Raw genomic sequence first — 14,022 nt, 5'->3', positions numbered from 1 at the left:
TTGGTGCTTTTACGTGAGGAAAGGGATCGCTAGACTTTATCCCCCACTCTTGCCAAATCTCACAAGAATTAATCTGACAGTATTTAACCCTTGCTGTGCTCTGTTTTCCAGTTGGCACAGATGTCTTGGAAACTAATTGTCAATGAATAGAGATTACCTAATCCCCCTTATCCCCATGTGTGTCACTGTGGCCCTTCCACTGGACTGAGGCATGTTGCTACACCTGAGTGGGCTTGTTAACTTTACGAGTACATATAGGTCAAGTTTGGATGAGTTATTGAATTCTGATGCAAATACTTGGCAAATTAAGCTTTTAAAGTGCCAGGGCAAAAGCAGGGTGAAAACTTTGATCACATGATACTCATCTCCAGTTAAAATACTTTCATTAAGATCATGTTATGCTGTGTGTATTCATTCTTACACAGAAAGAAAAACATACAAAAAACAATAAAACAAACACCCCTTAGGCGTGACAGATTTTATCTCACGAGCGTTCGCCCGCGTCCGGCATGCCTTCTTATCTGTTAAGTAGCCAGCTTGGCACGAGCTTGGCATGCGCCCATGCCGTCCGCGTTCCGGGAACGCCAGCTTAAAAGTCTTTTGTTTAGTGCCTTTGTTTCGAACACAATAGCGTCAACTTCACTGCACCCAATCGACCACGAAGCCATCGCTCCATGTAGCCAGCGTTCGGGAACGCCCGGATTAAGTCTTCCCTTTGTCTTGTGCTTAAAGGGGAAGGCTAGTACTAACTGATCAGTGGGAATCAGTGGAAATGCTGGGAGATGATTGTTCCAATCCTTATGGGATTCATTCAAGAGTTCATTGTATATCTATTGTTGTGTGAAAATGATTTGCTTCAGAACGGTCTCATTTTCAAGTAATGTGCAGATTAATGCTCCGTCACTGACCAGGGACGCTAACCTGGAAGCATTAAGCTGCACATTACTTGAATATGAGACCATTCTGAAGCAAATCATTTTCACACAACAATAGATATACAATGAACTCTTGAATAAATCCCATAAGGATTGGAACAATCATCTCCCAGCATTTCCACTGATTCCCACTGATCAGTTACTAGCCTTCCCCTTTAACACTTACACAGTTGATTTCATGGAAGCTTAAAAAACGGACAAACTAGCAAACAAATGAAACACGAAAGGCATTGCACTATTACGCGTTAGTAACGCTGTGATTACCTTAATTTGCGTCGATGAGAGGCGTAATCAAGAAGTATCTGAAATAGTATCCGAAATATAGTATTTGTTCCCCTTACATGAGCGTGAGACCACTCTTGTAAGCAGCTTCTCAGGTGAAGCAAAATGTGTGTAATGAAGTGACAAGTGTATAAGAAAAACATTCACAATAGCTAGGTAGATTGACGGAAACTTGACACCCATGGCCGTGCCAGCCAGGCAACAAGCTGGTGGAAATTTCCAGGAACTTCAAAGCAGGTTTGCCGCCAGGCAAAAACCGCAGGGTAAAGGAATTTGCGTACGCGCTGAATGGGTCGTAAACATCGTGTCAATTGCATGGGGCCTGGGAGGGAAGAGGGGCTATGTATAGTACATGTATTAGTAACCCTGTGCTGTGTGATACGTGCATGCTGTTGGAGACACGTGCTGTAGTTGGCGAGAGCTAGCTGATGAGAGCTCCCTGCACCTGAAACCAAGGAGGTACCAGGCGAGCTCGCCTAGTACCTCCTTCCTGAAACCAGGGAGGTACATACACATCTGGCTCTGCTGAAACTATGGAGCTTTAGTACAGTAAACCTCGACATTGCTTAAGTCGACACGATAAAAAAGTCCCGATTTTTGTCTTGTTATTTCTTGAAAATTTCTTCGTCTTAGTCGACATTTATAAGTCCACAACTCGCGTAAGTCGACCTGATTTTTTAGTGCCAACTGAGCTGAAATTCGTGTTTATTCCCTCGTCTAAGTCGACATAATTTTTCGCTCAAAATCTTATCGCCATTCTCTTAAAAAAATAAATTGTTTTCCCGCTCTGATTCGCTGTATTTCTAATCGGTAATTCCCTAGTGTATGGCGTGGTAGCGTTCGCGCCATGCGTCCATATTGTCTTGTACGCCAGAAATGAAAGGGCATACATTCATTTACATTGGAGAATTACATGTAGTTGGCTACCCAAAGCAGTTCACTTTCCCCCTTTTCTGCTCGTTATTCTCAAAACGCAAAAACTTTGTACACATAACGGTCCTAGCAGAAAATCATTATCAGAACATGAAATACACGTGTAGGTGTTTCTGTTTATCCGAATATTCTAACGTTAATTATTCCGAAGCGTTAATAGAAACCTGGGCCCGTTTTTAGAAAATTAATCAAATGCAACTACATGTAATTAAATGCAGCTGAAAATTAAATGCAGGTGTATCAAATCACGAGCAACTTTGCACATAAACGCAAGTGCGTTGCTGCCAAAAGGCTTGCGTTTGATATAGTATGAAACTAGAAAATAGTTGTATGAACCTGAAACTCAATTGCGTTGAAATGCAACTCTAAAAATCAAATGAAGTCCATCAATCACGCGCAACGCTGTATTCAAACGCAAGAGCGTTGCAGGGAAGACTTGAGGTTTTCGTAAGAAACTATAGAGAAACTGCGTTTAAAAGCATCTCTAACATCTACGGAGGTGCGTTATTGTTGAAAAGTCTTGCATTATTTTGTTTGTTTTTTCGTATGCAAAATTAAAAATTAAACGCAGCTCTGAAAATCAAATGCAATTGTAAGTCCATGTCATCACGCGGAACGCTGAATAGACTTGCGTTTGATATACGAAACTTGAAAATTGTAGGGAACTTCTTTAAAACTCAGTTGCGTTTCAACGCGATTCTAAAAATCCAATGCAAGTCCATCAAATCACACGCGACGCTGTATTTAAACGCAAGAGCATTGCAGAAAAGACATACTTTTTGTACGAAATTATAAGAAACTGCGTTTAAACGCATCTCTAAACATCTACGGAAGTGAGTTATTGTTGAAAAGACCTGCATTATTTTTTACTTCTTACGCAAAATTAAGAATTAAACGCAACTCCCAAAATCAAATGCAAGTCCATCAAACACGGAACGCTGAAAAGACTTGCATTTCATAATCATCCGACACTAGAAAATTGTAAGAAACTTAAACTCAATTGCGTTTAAACACTAATTCTAATAGTCAAATGCAAGTCCATCAAATCACAAGCAACGCTGTATCTAAAACGCAAGAGCGTTGCAGAAAAGACTTGCGGTTTTTGTACGAAACTAAAAACTGCGTTTAAACGCATAAAAACTATAAACCGAAGCGTGTTATTGTTGAAAAGACTTGAATCATTTTTTATTTCGTAACTTTCGCCATGATTGAACTTAGTCTGCACTAGCAGGGGAAAGACATCGCAACATTAACACGTTTCAAACTACCGAAACGCATCGTGCTTCACGAAATGTCGATGAAAAAAATAGTAGCAAATTATTGTTACTGTAGTTCGCTATTCCGAAGGTTTAAATCTCAGTCCAAAGTTAAATAAGTTCGACGATGGAAAGATGTTTATCTTTACGAAGGTTAGTAATCCGAAAGATGTCGTTTCCGGATTAACAATTTTTCTTGTTTTTATTTCAGACTGGCCCGCGCCGTACATCACAGAGCGGTAATGTTGCAAATCGGAGCACGAGAACAATTCATTTTCAGAGTATGGCAATAGAAATGTAAGCAAAACAAATAAAAATATGGCGACTTAGGGAAGGAAAATCACACATCCTCTTTCAACTCAGTCGGCACTGAAAAATTATCTCGACAGAATCATACGAATTCACACGCATATCTTCACAGCAACGCACTTCAATTTAAATCGCAAATTTGCATGCACTTTGGGGAATATGCGTTTGTTTTTTTCATATCAAATTTAAAACGTACAGTGTCTAGAAACGGGTCCATGTTTCGGATCCCGCTCTTTCAAAAGCTCTCAAGATTTTTGTGTTTTGTGCATTGCCGTTACTAACTTCGCGTATATGTGCTTCTTTCGCAATAAAACTCGAATTAAGATGTACACAGCGATAGAGGCTCAGCTCAGTAGATACTTGCCTCCAGTGACAATATTCTTGTGTACAACAAAAGAGTTTGTGAGCCCATTAGCGCAATGTCTATTCATACCTATACCTGGTGCCCGATCGATACTTTCATTGTTTGATGGCACATGGTATTGTAGTTGACCATGGAAAGGGGATACTGTCATAATAGGCCTACAGCTTGACTGTTTCCGCACAGGAGGAATGAATACCAACCTGTCCATTCTCAAGTCGACCTGCAAAGAGAATCTCGCTTTTGAGCATTTCAGGCTCTTGGAGAATTATGGGAGGAACGGGTTAAGAAAACTCATTTAAACTATGAATGTAATTATCCCTCTTCCCTGGTTATGTAATGGGCTGTTTAGAGCTCATCAGTGAAGATTGAAAGTAAGCCTACTTTTTGCAAAGCGTATTATAATGACAACTTGTGCAACAATAATTAACCTGGTTATTTGTTAACTGGCAAAATGTAATGTTTGGGCTTATTTTCTTATAGGTCAGCAAGACGATATGCGGATTCCGTAAAGTTCTGGGTAAAACCTAATGTCCTGAGAGAAGACTTACTAATTTACCTGCGCTTGGAACGGATAAGTCTACCGACTCTCACCAGGAAAAATTTCTCCAGTACTACATACAGTGCTAGCCGTATATAGTGTATGATAGGTTATCTTTATAACAGGCGGGAAGGACGGTGCATCTTCTACAAATGATTTGTCTCTCGTGGAAGAAAACCCGTCTCCTTGCGTGAATTTTAGCTCCTTAATGCCTTAATCTTATTATATTTTGTTAGGATATAATTATATTCCACTGCTTGAAACGCAGTGAAGGGGGGGGGGGGGGGGTCATAAAGCTGTTCGTAAAGATACGAACGACTTACGAGTGACTGATGATAAGTTCTTGTGCTGAATTATGGAAATTCTGATAAGTATAGCACATCAGAACTGATCACCAGTCGCTCGTAAGTTGTTCGTAACTGTACAAACAGATTTATTAAACGCCCCCCCCCCCCCCCGTAACACAATAATGTGATACTAGAATGCTTTAATGTCATGCTGAGTTAAGTAACCAAGTCAGTGGTACTTCATATTTTATGCAGTGTTTCAAAGTGACAGATTATGAGAACGACTGCTGTATTGTTTCGTTTAGGGAAAGAATCAGGTTGTGAGCTTGAACGGAAACAGAACCTGAATTTTAAGAGATTGTCATGGTTTTGTTTGTTTACTTGTTCGTTCGTTTGTTTGGTTGTTCGTTTGTTTTTGCTTTTTAGAAAGTGAACTACTGACAATAGCGTACAAATATTCGTATTTAAGGTTTAAAGGGATGTTGAATTGGATTATGTAAAGCTAAAAGCCGCGTTTACACATGTTCACGGCAACCACGACAGTCACATTTCAGGCCATCACGGACAAAATGGGACGGACGTGAAACAACGCTGTGAGACGAGATAGGCAAATGTGACAGGCCGTGATTGCCGTGGATGCCGTGTCACATTCTTAAACTGTTAAAAAAAATTGCCACGGCAGTCCCGGTGCTAATGAGGAATTTTGTATGCCTTGATAAAATGGGATGAATGCAATGAAACACGACGGCACGTAATAGACCCTAACAAAACTTGGAGGCGGTCCGCAGCGGGACGGGACGGAAAATATTGATAGTCTATAGCCTGATCAGACGCCGTGAGAACAGCGTGTGATAGCTATAGAAGTTCGCCGGGGCGAGGACTGGAACGATCCGAACAAGACTTAGAATGCGAAGGTGGGGGGGGGGGGGAACAGGAGAATGTCTCAACTGTACACTGACTGCATATACTAGTATACCCACAGCGCACTGCATCTCAGGCAAATACAACGTGGCCGCCAGGAACATGGTGTAAACGTAGCTTTAGAGTCTGTAGAATCCACATTTATATCTATAGGCATAACTAAAACTTGATTTCTCGTGACTCTGACACACTTTGACAGACTTTGACAGATTTCTGTGCACAACATGTACATGTAATATTCAATTCCACACACATACACACACACACACAAAAGATCTTCGACCTCCTAGACCATTCTCCCGCCCATCATTCTCTCTCAGCATCTTTTTCTGTTGTTATTTTGTTCCACCTATGGGGATGTATTCTATGTTCGGCAATAATAGTGCGTTTCATCGTGTTTTGTTTTGTTTTGTTTTATTTCATTTTTAGATTTAGATCGGAAAAGCAATATAGACGGGAGGTAAAATTCTTGAAGCAACTATACAGTTTCAATTTTTAGTTTGACATCGTTCTTATATTTTGATGTTCGTTGCACCTGTAAGGTTCTTGTAATGCGAAAGTTAAATAAGATTCGCTATAATATTCTCGAAAATTCCCTCTGCCGTATTGATATTCGTTAATGTGAAAAATAAATTCGATTCATTAATCCGAAACCGCACAAATTTTGTGATTCTAAGGGTGCATTTATCGGGATATTAAATTAATTACGTTACTCTGAAAACGAATAACACAACTTGTTCCTTTTAATTTCTGGGATTAACAAAAGATCAGAAAGCAGAGCTTATTTAATTTTCGGATTTTAAGTCTGGCATTGGGGGTTAGTAGTTCGGAAAATAAGTATGGAAAATCTTTGAGGCAAGAAAATAATTTGAATTCCTATTATGGCATCGTTATTTCCTTTGCCTTATGTTCATTATTCCGAAAGAAGAATAAGGTTCGTAAATCCGATGGTTCTTTTTGCTGAACCCGCAAAACACGCAAATTTGATATGCCTTATGTAATGTGTTAATCCAAAATTGTATTAGGGCTCGTTAATACCATTTGTGGCATTATTCCGAAGGTTCGTAAATGTGAGAATGAATTACGTGCATGGTACGAAACTTATGTCATTTTTGGCTAAAAGAAAATTAAAAACGCCGAATCTTTTCCTGTGACGGGAATATATGGGTTTATTTCTGAACGTGACATCGTTTACTTCTTTGCACGATATTCATCATTCCGGGAAAAAAAAAAAATATTCAGATGGTTCATTCATCCGAAAATGGAAAAAAAGGTGGGTCGTTTATCTGTAAAGAAATTATCATATTCGTGGTAAGAAACTTCGTTTTCGTATCAGCTATATAACGTCCGAAATTTCGAAACTTATATAAAAAAGAAAAGCGAACCTTCAGCATAATAACAAACTTTAGCGAATCGTAACAGCTTTTTTTTTTATCAATCGAGCAGTGTGGAATAACAAATCCGACATTTGTTTTAGCATGGTATTGAGCAGAATGTTACTGCTATTCACTTCCAAAAGTAAAAGCAATTATCTGACATTTATTCTGGCATCTTCTGGAGCCGAATGTGATTGCTATTTACTTTCGAAAGTAAAGCAAATATCCGACATTTATTTAATCACCATACGGAATTGAATATTACTCTGATTCATTTCCGAACGTCAAAGGAAACATTCGACATTTATTTTAGCATCTTCCGGAGCTGAATGTTATTGCTATTTACTTTCGAACATAAAAGCAAACATCAGAAATTTATTTTATCATCATACAGAGTTGAATATCATTATTATTCATTTCTGAACGTCAAAGCAAACATTCGACAATTATTTCACCATCTTCCGGAGCCGAATGAAAGGCAAAATCAATTATCTGACATTAATTTAAGCACCGTACGGAGCTGACTCTTTCCGTTATTAATTTCCCAAAGTATAAGCAAACATCCGACATTTATTTTAGTATCATACGGAGTCGAATATTACCGTTATTCATTTCCAAAATTAAGAGTAAACATCTGACATCTATTTTAGCATCTTACGGAGCCGATTGTTACCGCTGTTCATTTTCGAAAGTAAAGGCAAACATCCGACTTTTTTGGTGGCCCGATCGTACCAAAATCTTCATTTCTGAAATTTCGGTGGCCCGACGCGCGTTTTTGGTGGCCCCGTAAGTGTCGAGCCTTGACTAATGTCATCGAAAAGTAAACCAGAATGCAACTTCTCGCTTGTGAATTATTGCTTGTGAATAATCGCAAAACTTTGGCAAAACTTTTGGAATACCAATCCTGTTCATGACGCTTGGAAACTGCGAGTCGTGAGAATTTTGCGAACTCGTGCAATGTTACTCCGTAGCGTATGCGAGCATGTGGAGTCGCAATCGTTTAACTGTCTGAAGTGCGCGATTTCTCTCACTCGTTTTTGCCACGCGATTTATTTTAACTTGCAAGAACGATGTGGAATTCTGGCGTCCACCGTGAATTGTGCACTTGCCGGCGCAAATTGTTCTTTTCAAAGGTGAAGCCGTGTGCGGAAAGCACGTGGTTGGGATAATCCTTGCGTTCCTAAAGTGGAGAGGAACGCCATGAATGCGACTTGTGAGCAAGCCCGTTCTGTTGCGTCCAAGGAACGCCCTCATTAGGCTGATGAATAGAGGGATTAAACCCCCCATTCTGCACGCAGGAGGAATAGGGGCGTCCCCTAACAAAAGGAGGAACGCGAGCATTCCCCACGCGGCCGAACGCTCGCTATATTAAATCTGTCACGCCTTAAGAGTTCACTTTAAATTTGAACTCAAATCAAAGATAGAAGATCCTAGAGGAGAGCTTAGTGTCACAAGACCAAGACCCCACCACCATCACTTTCTGTAGTGACATTTTTCTTTAATTTCCTATCCCCTTAGGATGTTTGAGGTCAAGACCTTCTTGCCTGTCCACAAGGACCTCAAGATCACTGTCATGGACAAGGATCTGCTCAGCAAGGACGACATCATCGGGGAGACGGAGATCGACCTCGAGAACCGCTTCCTGACCAAGTACCGAGCCACGGTGGGCCTGCCAGAGTCTTACAACATGTGAGTGTCTGGTCCTAATCCTGGACCACCAACCTTAAAACAGGACTATGACTCTAGAAAGTGCGGTCAAACCTGTCTTTAGCAGCCACCCAAGGGAGACGAGGAAAAAAGTGGCCATTATAGACAGATGGCCACTAAATACAGGTTCTTTAACATGGCTTTTCTCTCGGGGGGGGGGGTATTATTTTTTGTTGTTGTTGTTCTGTAAAGCAGGTGGCCACTGTAGACAGTTGGCCACTAAGGGAGGTTTGACTGTCTGGCAAATTTTTACTAGGACTTTTAGTCTTTTCACCCATCGATGGTGGCGTAGAGACTTTAAAAATTCATAACTTTTCAACGGAAGGACCAATTATCTTCAAACTTTACTGATGTGTCCTATTAGTATTGCTGTATTCTCTCAATCCACATAATATATTTGGGTATCAGTGCCTCATAATGACCTAAAGATGTTGGGAAAGATATAAAACACCTGCTTATCTTTAGGGCTCTGTCTTTCTTCCAAAGCACTTCAGAAGACAAAATCGAAAGGAGCAATGACCAAAAAACATGAGTCAGAGTGAGGCACCTGTTGCATAGCTCCCATTAATCTTACTGCTCTTCTTGGAAATGGAAACTCTGCTGTGTTTTCACCTGCCCTATCTGGCACAGGTCCCAACAGCTTTAATACATGAACAGCAGAATTTGAATGAAAGATATAAAACAGTCACTTATCATTTATTCAATGTTTGACTCTTTCTTACATCTAAGAAACAAGACTTGAATAGAGCAACAGCACAAAATCATACATCTAGGAAAAGATTAGCAGCATGTACATCTTTGTTGATTTTACTTCTTCTCTTTGAGATTCACACATTCTTGCTGCATACTCACCCATGTTCCTTCCCTCCAGCAACTGTCTCAACAAGTTACATAACCAGCAGAATTCATATGAAAGTTATAAAACATCACAGATCATTTATTCCGTTCATTAATCTATCTTTCATCAAAGTATGTAGGAAGCAATACTTGAATGAAGCAGCAGCATAAAGTCATAAGTCTGGAGGGGGACTGCTGACATGTACACTGTAGCTCTTGTTGATTTGACTTGTCTTCTTCTTTGAAGCTCACAAACTCCTAATGCATTCTCACCTGTGTCCCATCCAGCACCGGCCCCAACAAGTGGCGTGACCAGCACACACCCCGCGAGATTCTGGAGGAGTACTGCAAGAAGCACAACATCCAGGGACCGTCCTTCTACGGCTCCACCAAGCTTACCATGGATGGCAAGATGTACAACCTGGCTGACTTTGGTAAGTCCCTCCTCACCTTCTCACCTCGCCTCTTAACCCGTTGAGGATGGACTGATTTTACTACAACACGCATTTCCCATAGACACTTGCCCGAGTATACTCGGGACTCGTTCTCAATGGGTTAATACTCAGGCTCCACTGTGCTGCCTCTGTGATTAATGTCTCTGTATTAACTCTTTGAGGACAGGCTGATTTTGCTATAAAACATGCATTTCCCATAGACACTTGCTCGAGTATACTCGGGATGACTACTCAACGGGTGAAGGAATATGAAATTGACCTCTTCTTTGCCGTTGTCTTGAGCAGAATCACCTCACCTTGAAATTTCAAGTGAGAACGTATGAAAGAAAAAGATAACAAGATCAGGAAATAAATTGTGTTAAAAAGATAAAGGAAATACAAAAAAAAATAAGATGAAATAATAATTGTGAGGAACAATAGAAAATAGCCTTAGCAAGGTGTTGAGAGCTATATGTGAATTGGAGAAATAGAGCTTTATGTACAACGTATGTGCCATACATGTATGTGCGTGAAAAAATAAACTCTCGTTTTGTGTTTTTGTGGTGCAGAGGCAGAGAAGGCCCCCAGCGAACACGAAGGACCCCAGGATCAGCGCCTCGCCCTCTGCGCCCTGCGCAGCTACCCCCTGGTCCGGGAGCACATCGAGACACGCCCAATCTACAGCCCCCTGCTACCGGGCATTGAGCAGGGCAAGCTCCAGATGTGGATCGACATCTTCCCCATGACCATGGGACCACCTGGACCCCCCTTCGACATCACCCCCAGGCAGCCCAAGAAGTAAGAGACAGGACACAAGAGGGCAGTATTACACAGATTATGTACACCATTCACAATGCTAGCACTCAGTATGAATAAGTATCAACATGAAGTGTAGGACTTTGTCAAGTCTGTGTCTTGACCTATGCCTTATTCACAAGGATTGGATCCTTCCTGCTTCAAGACAATTGTTCAATATGCAATCATTCAGATACAGTGGTCTCCACTTGCTATTAAGTGCATTTTTAATGGGCTCTCGGTAAGAAATGCTGTGCCCTACACTTCCTGATTATGTGGAGACTACTGTAATAGAAAAGTAAGAGATGAACACTCTGTTCATGTGCTGCATTTTGTTATGTTCAGATGTCATGACTTGTGCTGAAAGCCAACCACATATTACTTCAGGCATAGGTGTCTTTAGCCATTAGTCATGAAAAACAGAAATCTGTATTGTTCATTGGTAAAGATTTAAATGCATGTATAAGGAATATCTGCTTGTTAGACAAAATAAAAGTGTTGTCGTAATTATTGGCATGGTAAGGGTATCATAAAGATTAATGTTGCGAGGAATGAGTTATCTGTTTTATAGATTCTATTCATGACAGTCTATAGCACTAACAGTATTCCATCACATTCCTGATTTAGATATTACACATTGAATATGAGTTGATATCTTCAAAAAGTCAGAAAAAAATCCTTGCAAAGCAGTACTTTTTACTCAAATAGTTAAGGATGAATTTCTGTATCTGAAAGCTAATATTTGGGCAGTGGTTAGATTTTCAGTGCTCTGTAATTTTTGAATTTTGATGCCAAATCTGCTGATCATCTCCTCCCAGGTATGTGGTTCGCTGCATCGTCTGGAATGCCAAGGATGTCATTCTGGATGAGACCTCCATCACTGGTGAGAAGATGAGCGACATCTACATCAAAGGGTGAGTTTGTTTGTTTGTTGGTTGGTATGCTTGTTTGTTTTGTATGTTTGTTTGTTTGTTTAATTTCCATCTGAGAAGATGGCTGGATAGCCCATATTCAGCTACAATAGCTGGTCTTCCATGGGGTCCAGTTGGATATGAGGTGGGACCACTTCACCGGGTTAAACACCCTGCTCCTTACAATGAATGAATGAAGCGGGATCTTTTACGTGCATGAGTTGTGACACTCTCACAAATGGGACCTCCATTTTATGTCCTATCCGAAGGACAGAGTGTTTTGCCTCTTACTAGAGGGGACGGTATGATTACACACAACATTGCTCCGTTGGACCCAGGACTTAAACCGGGGTCCGTAGGATTCATGAGGCAGACGCGCTACCGACTGAGCTAACTCCCCACCCCATTATTTTTTTCTTTTCATCACACAACCCCCAAATCTGGCTGCTGTGTAGGGATTGTCTCATCCTGATTCTTAAATACCAAGAGAGCATTTGAGTCAATGAAAACATAATTATGTGATACCTGAAATGAGCCTGTACACTTGAGACAGCATCTACCCGTGTGAGAGAAAAGCTTACCTCGTTAATTAGCCTGGGCCCTGCAACATAAAAAGATACAATCAAACATAAATCAGAAAAATCACACAAAAGTCAAGCGGCTTTAGCCAATCAGAATCGAGTATTCAGAAACTTATGTTTGATTTTGTGACTTCATTTGATCTCTACTGTGAGGCAACAGAGTCCTGTTTTAATTCCACCAGTTCTGTGGTCCTAATTTACACAATTTAGTTGCATGGTGCGAGGCTTCAGTTTTGTGAATCAGAGGTGTCACCGAAATATGTGATCTTACTCAAAATTGGATTGCTGTAGGGTGCTGTGGGTCAGATGGAGGCTCATGCGTTACCCCCGCAATGCCCGGTAGTGCCAAATTTGTGTTATTCTCTAAAATGTGACGAAGCACAGGGGGACTGGTGGTAAAACAGCTTTAGACTTTGACTGATAATATGTGCTAGTTCACATACATGCAGTGGTGCTTTAATTTTACAAATATGGCACAGTGATTCAAACAAATACTTGTACAAAGGGAGATCTGGAAAAAGATTTCATTTTTGTCAGTCCTTGCATGGCATTCTCTGAATAATTAGGCACAAAGAGTGTTCGTCTTTTTGGCATACAACTAAATAGGGCAAAAACTAGAAAACAAACTTGTTCTGTAATAGAAAAAGCTGTCACCTGAAGAAATGTTTCCATCCCTGCCCCACTTCCAAACCCAGATGGTTTGCCGGTCAGGACGAGAAGCAGGAGACGGATGTCCACTACCGGTCACTCAACGGAGAGGGCAACTTCAACTGGAGATTTGTCTTCCCCATCGAGTACATCCCGCCAGAACAGGTCCTGGTGATCAAGAAGAAGGTACGCTGGGTATCCCGGTAGTCTCAAATCTAAAAGACTCTATCACGATGTAATCACTTTGATATCTCATATGTTAACTCTGTTTGATGTCCATGCCTCCTTGGATATCTGTCATTCCTGTTTCTACCAGCTTTCCATTCCTTCTGTTTTTGCCTTGCTACACGTAACTCTCAACTCTTAACTCCACACTGTAAAAACTTCTAATTTTTTAGTATGTGTGTCAGGAGATGCTGTCTGCCAAGTGGTAAATGCTGTGGAAATGATGTGTGTAAGGATGAAGTTTCATAAATAGGTACTTCACTGTATAAATGCTATCTTTTAGATTTGATTTGATTTGATCAGGTTTTCAAAGTAGAAGGGACAGATTTTGGACCTCACACAGGTTCACTAATTTTGCCTCACATGCGTTCATCATATCAATCTACTGTGATTCTGGATTCACATTCACTTGAAACGACAAAGCAGCCTCCCAAATTTGTCACAATTTGTCTGTCATGGGGCACAATAAAAGATTCTGCATTCAGCAGACTGCTTGGAATAGCAAATGAAATGTGTAGAGTGAGACACAAATTGTGAGCTCGCTTGGTGTATTGATCGGAACCTCCTCACTGCATTTTGAGTATGTAAAAGCTCTCACCATCTTGACAATGATAACGGATATGGTCAAAACATCCGCCAGAGTAGTTCCTTTTCAGGACTGCACTCATACAAGAACACCAACA

At 40.7% G+C, this 14,022-nt stretch overlaps 1 protein-coding gene across 1 annotated transcript in view; it reads left to right on the top strand.

Annotated features, from left to right (window-relative positions):
* LOC139713461 (dysferlin-like) overlaps positions 1–14,022 on the top strand; it is a 113,665-nt gene that overhangs the window by 96,990 nt on the left and 2,653 nt on the right. Inside the window, exons 35-39 of the mRNA XM_071625188.1 lie at positions 8,720–8,890; positions 10,034–10,179; positions 10,749–10,977; positions 11,793–11,888; positions 13,162–13,300. Of these exons, the coding sequence (XP_071481289.1) occupies positions 8,720–8,890; positions 10,034–10,179; positions 10,749–10,977; positions 11,793–11,888; positions 13,162–13,300 (781 nt within the window). The remainder of the gene's footprint in view (positions 1–8,719; positions 8,891–10,033; positions 10,180–10,748; positions 10,978–11,792; positions 11,889–13,161; positions 13,301–14,022) is intronic.

The sequence above is a fragment of the Diadema antillarum genome, unplaced genomic scaffold (assembly GCF_040938485.1).
Source record: "Diadema antillarum isolate AM-2024a unplaced genomic scaffold, OU_Dant_1.0 seq00001976_RagTag, whole genome shotgun sequence".
NCBI classification, from domain to species: domain Eukaryota; kingdom Metazoa; phylum Echinodermata; class Echinoidea; order Diadematoida; family Diadematidae; genus Diadema; species Diadema antillarum.
The sequence above is the reverse complement of the archived record's forward strand: the minus strand, read 5'-3'. Positions and strand labels throughout refer to the sequence as shown.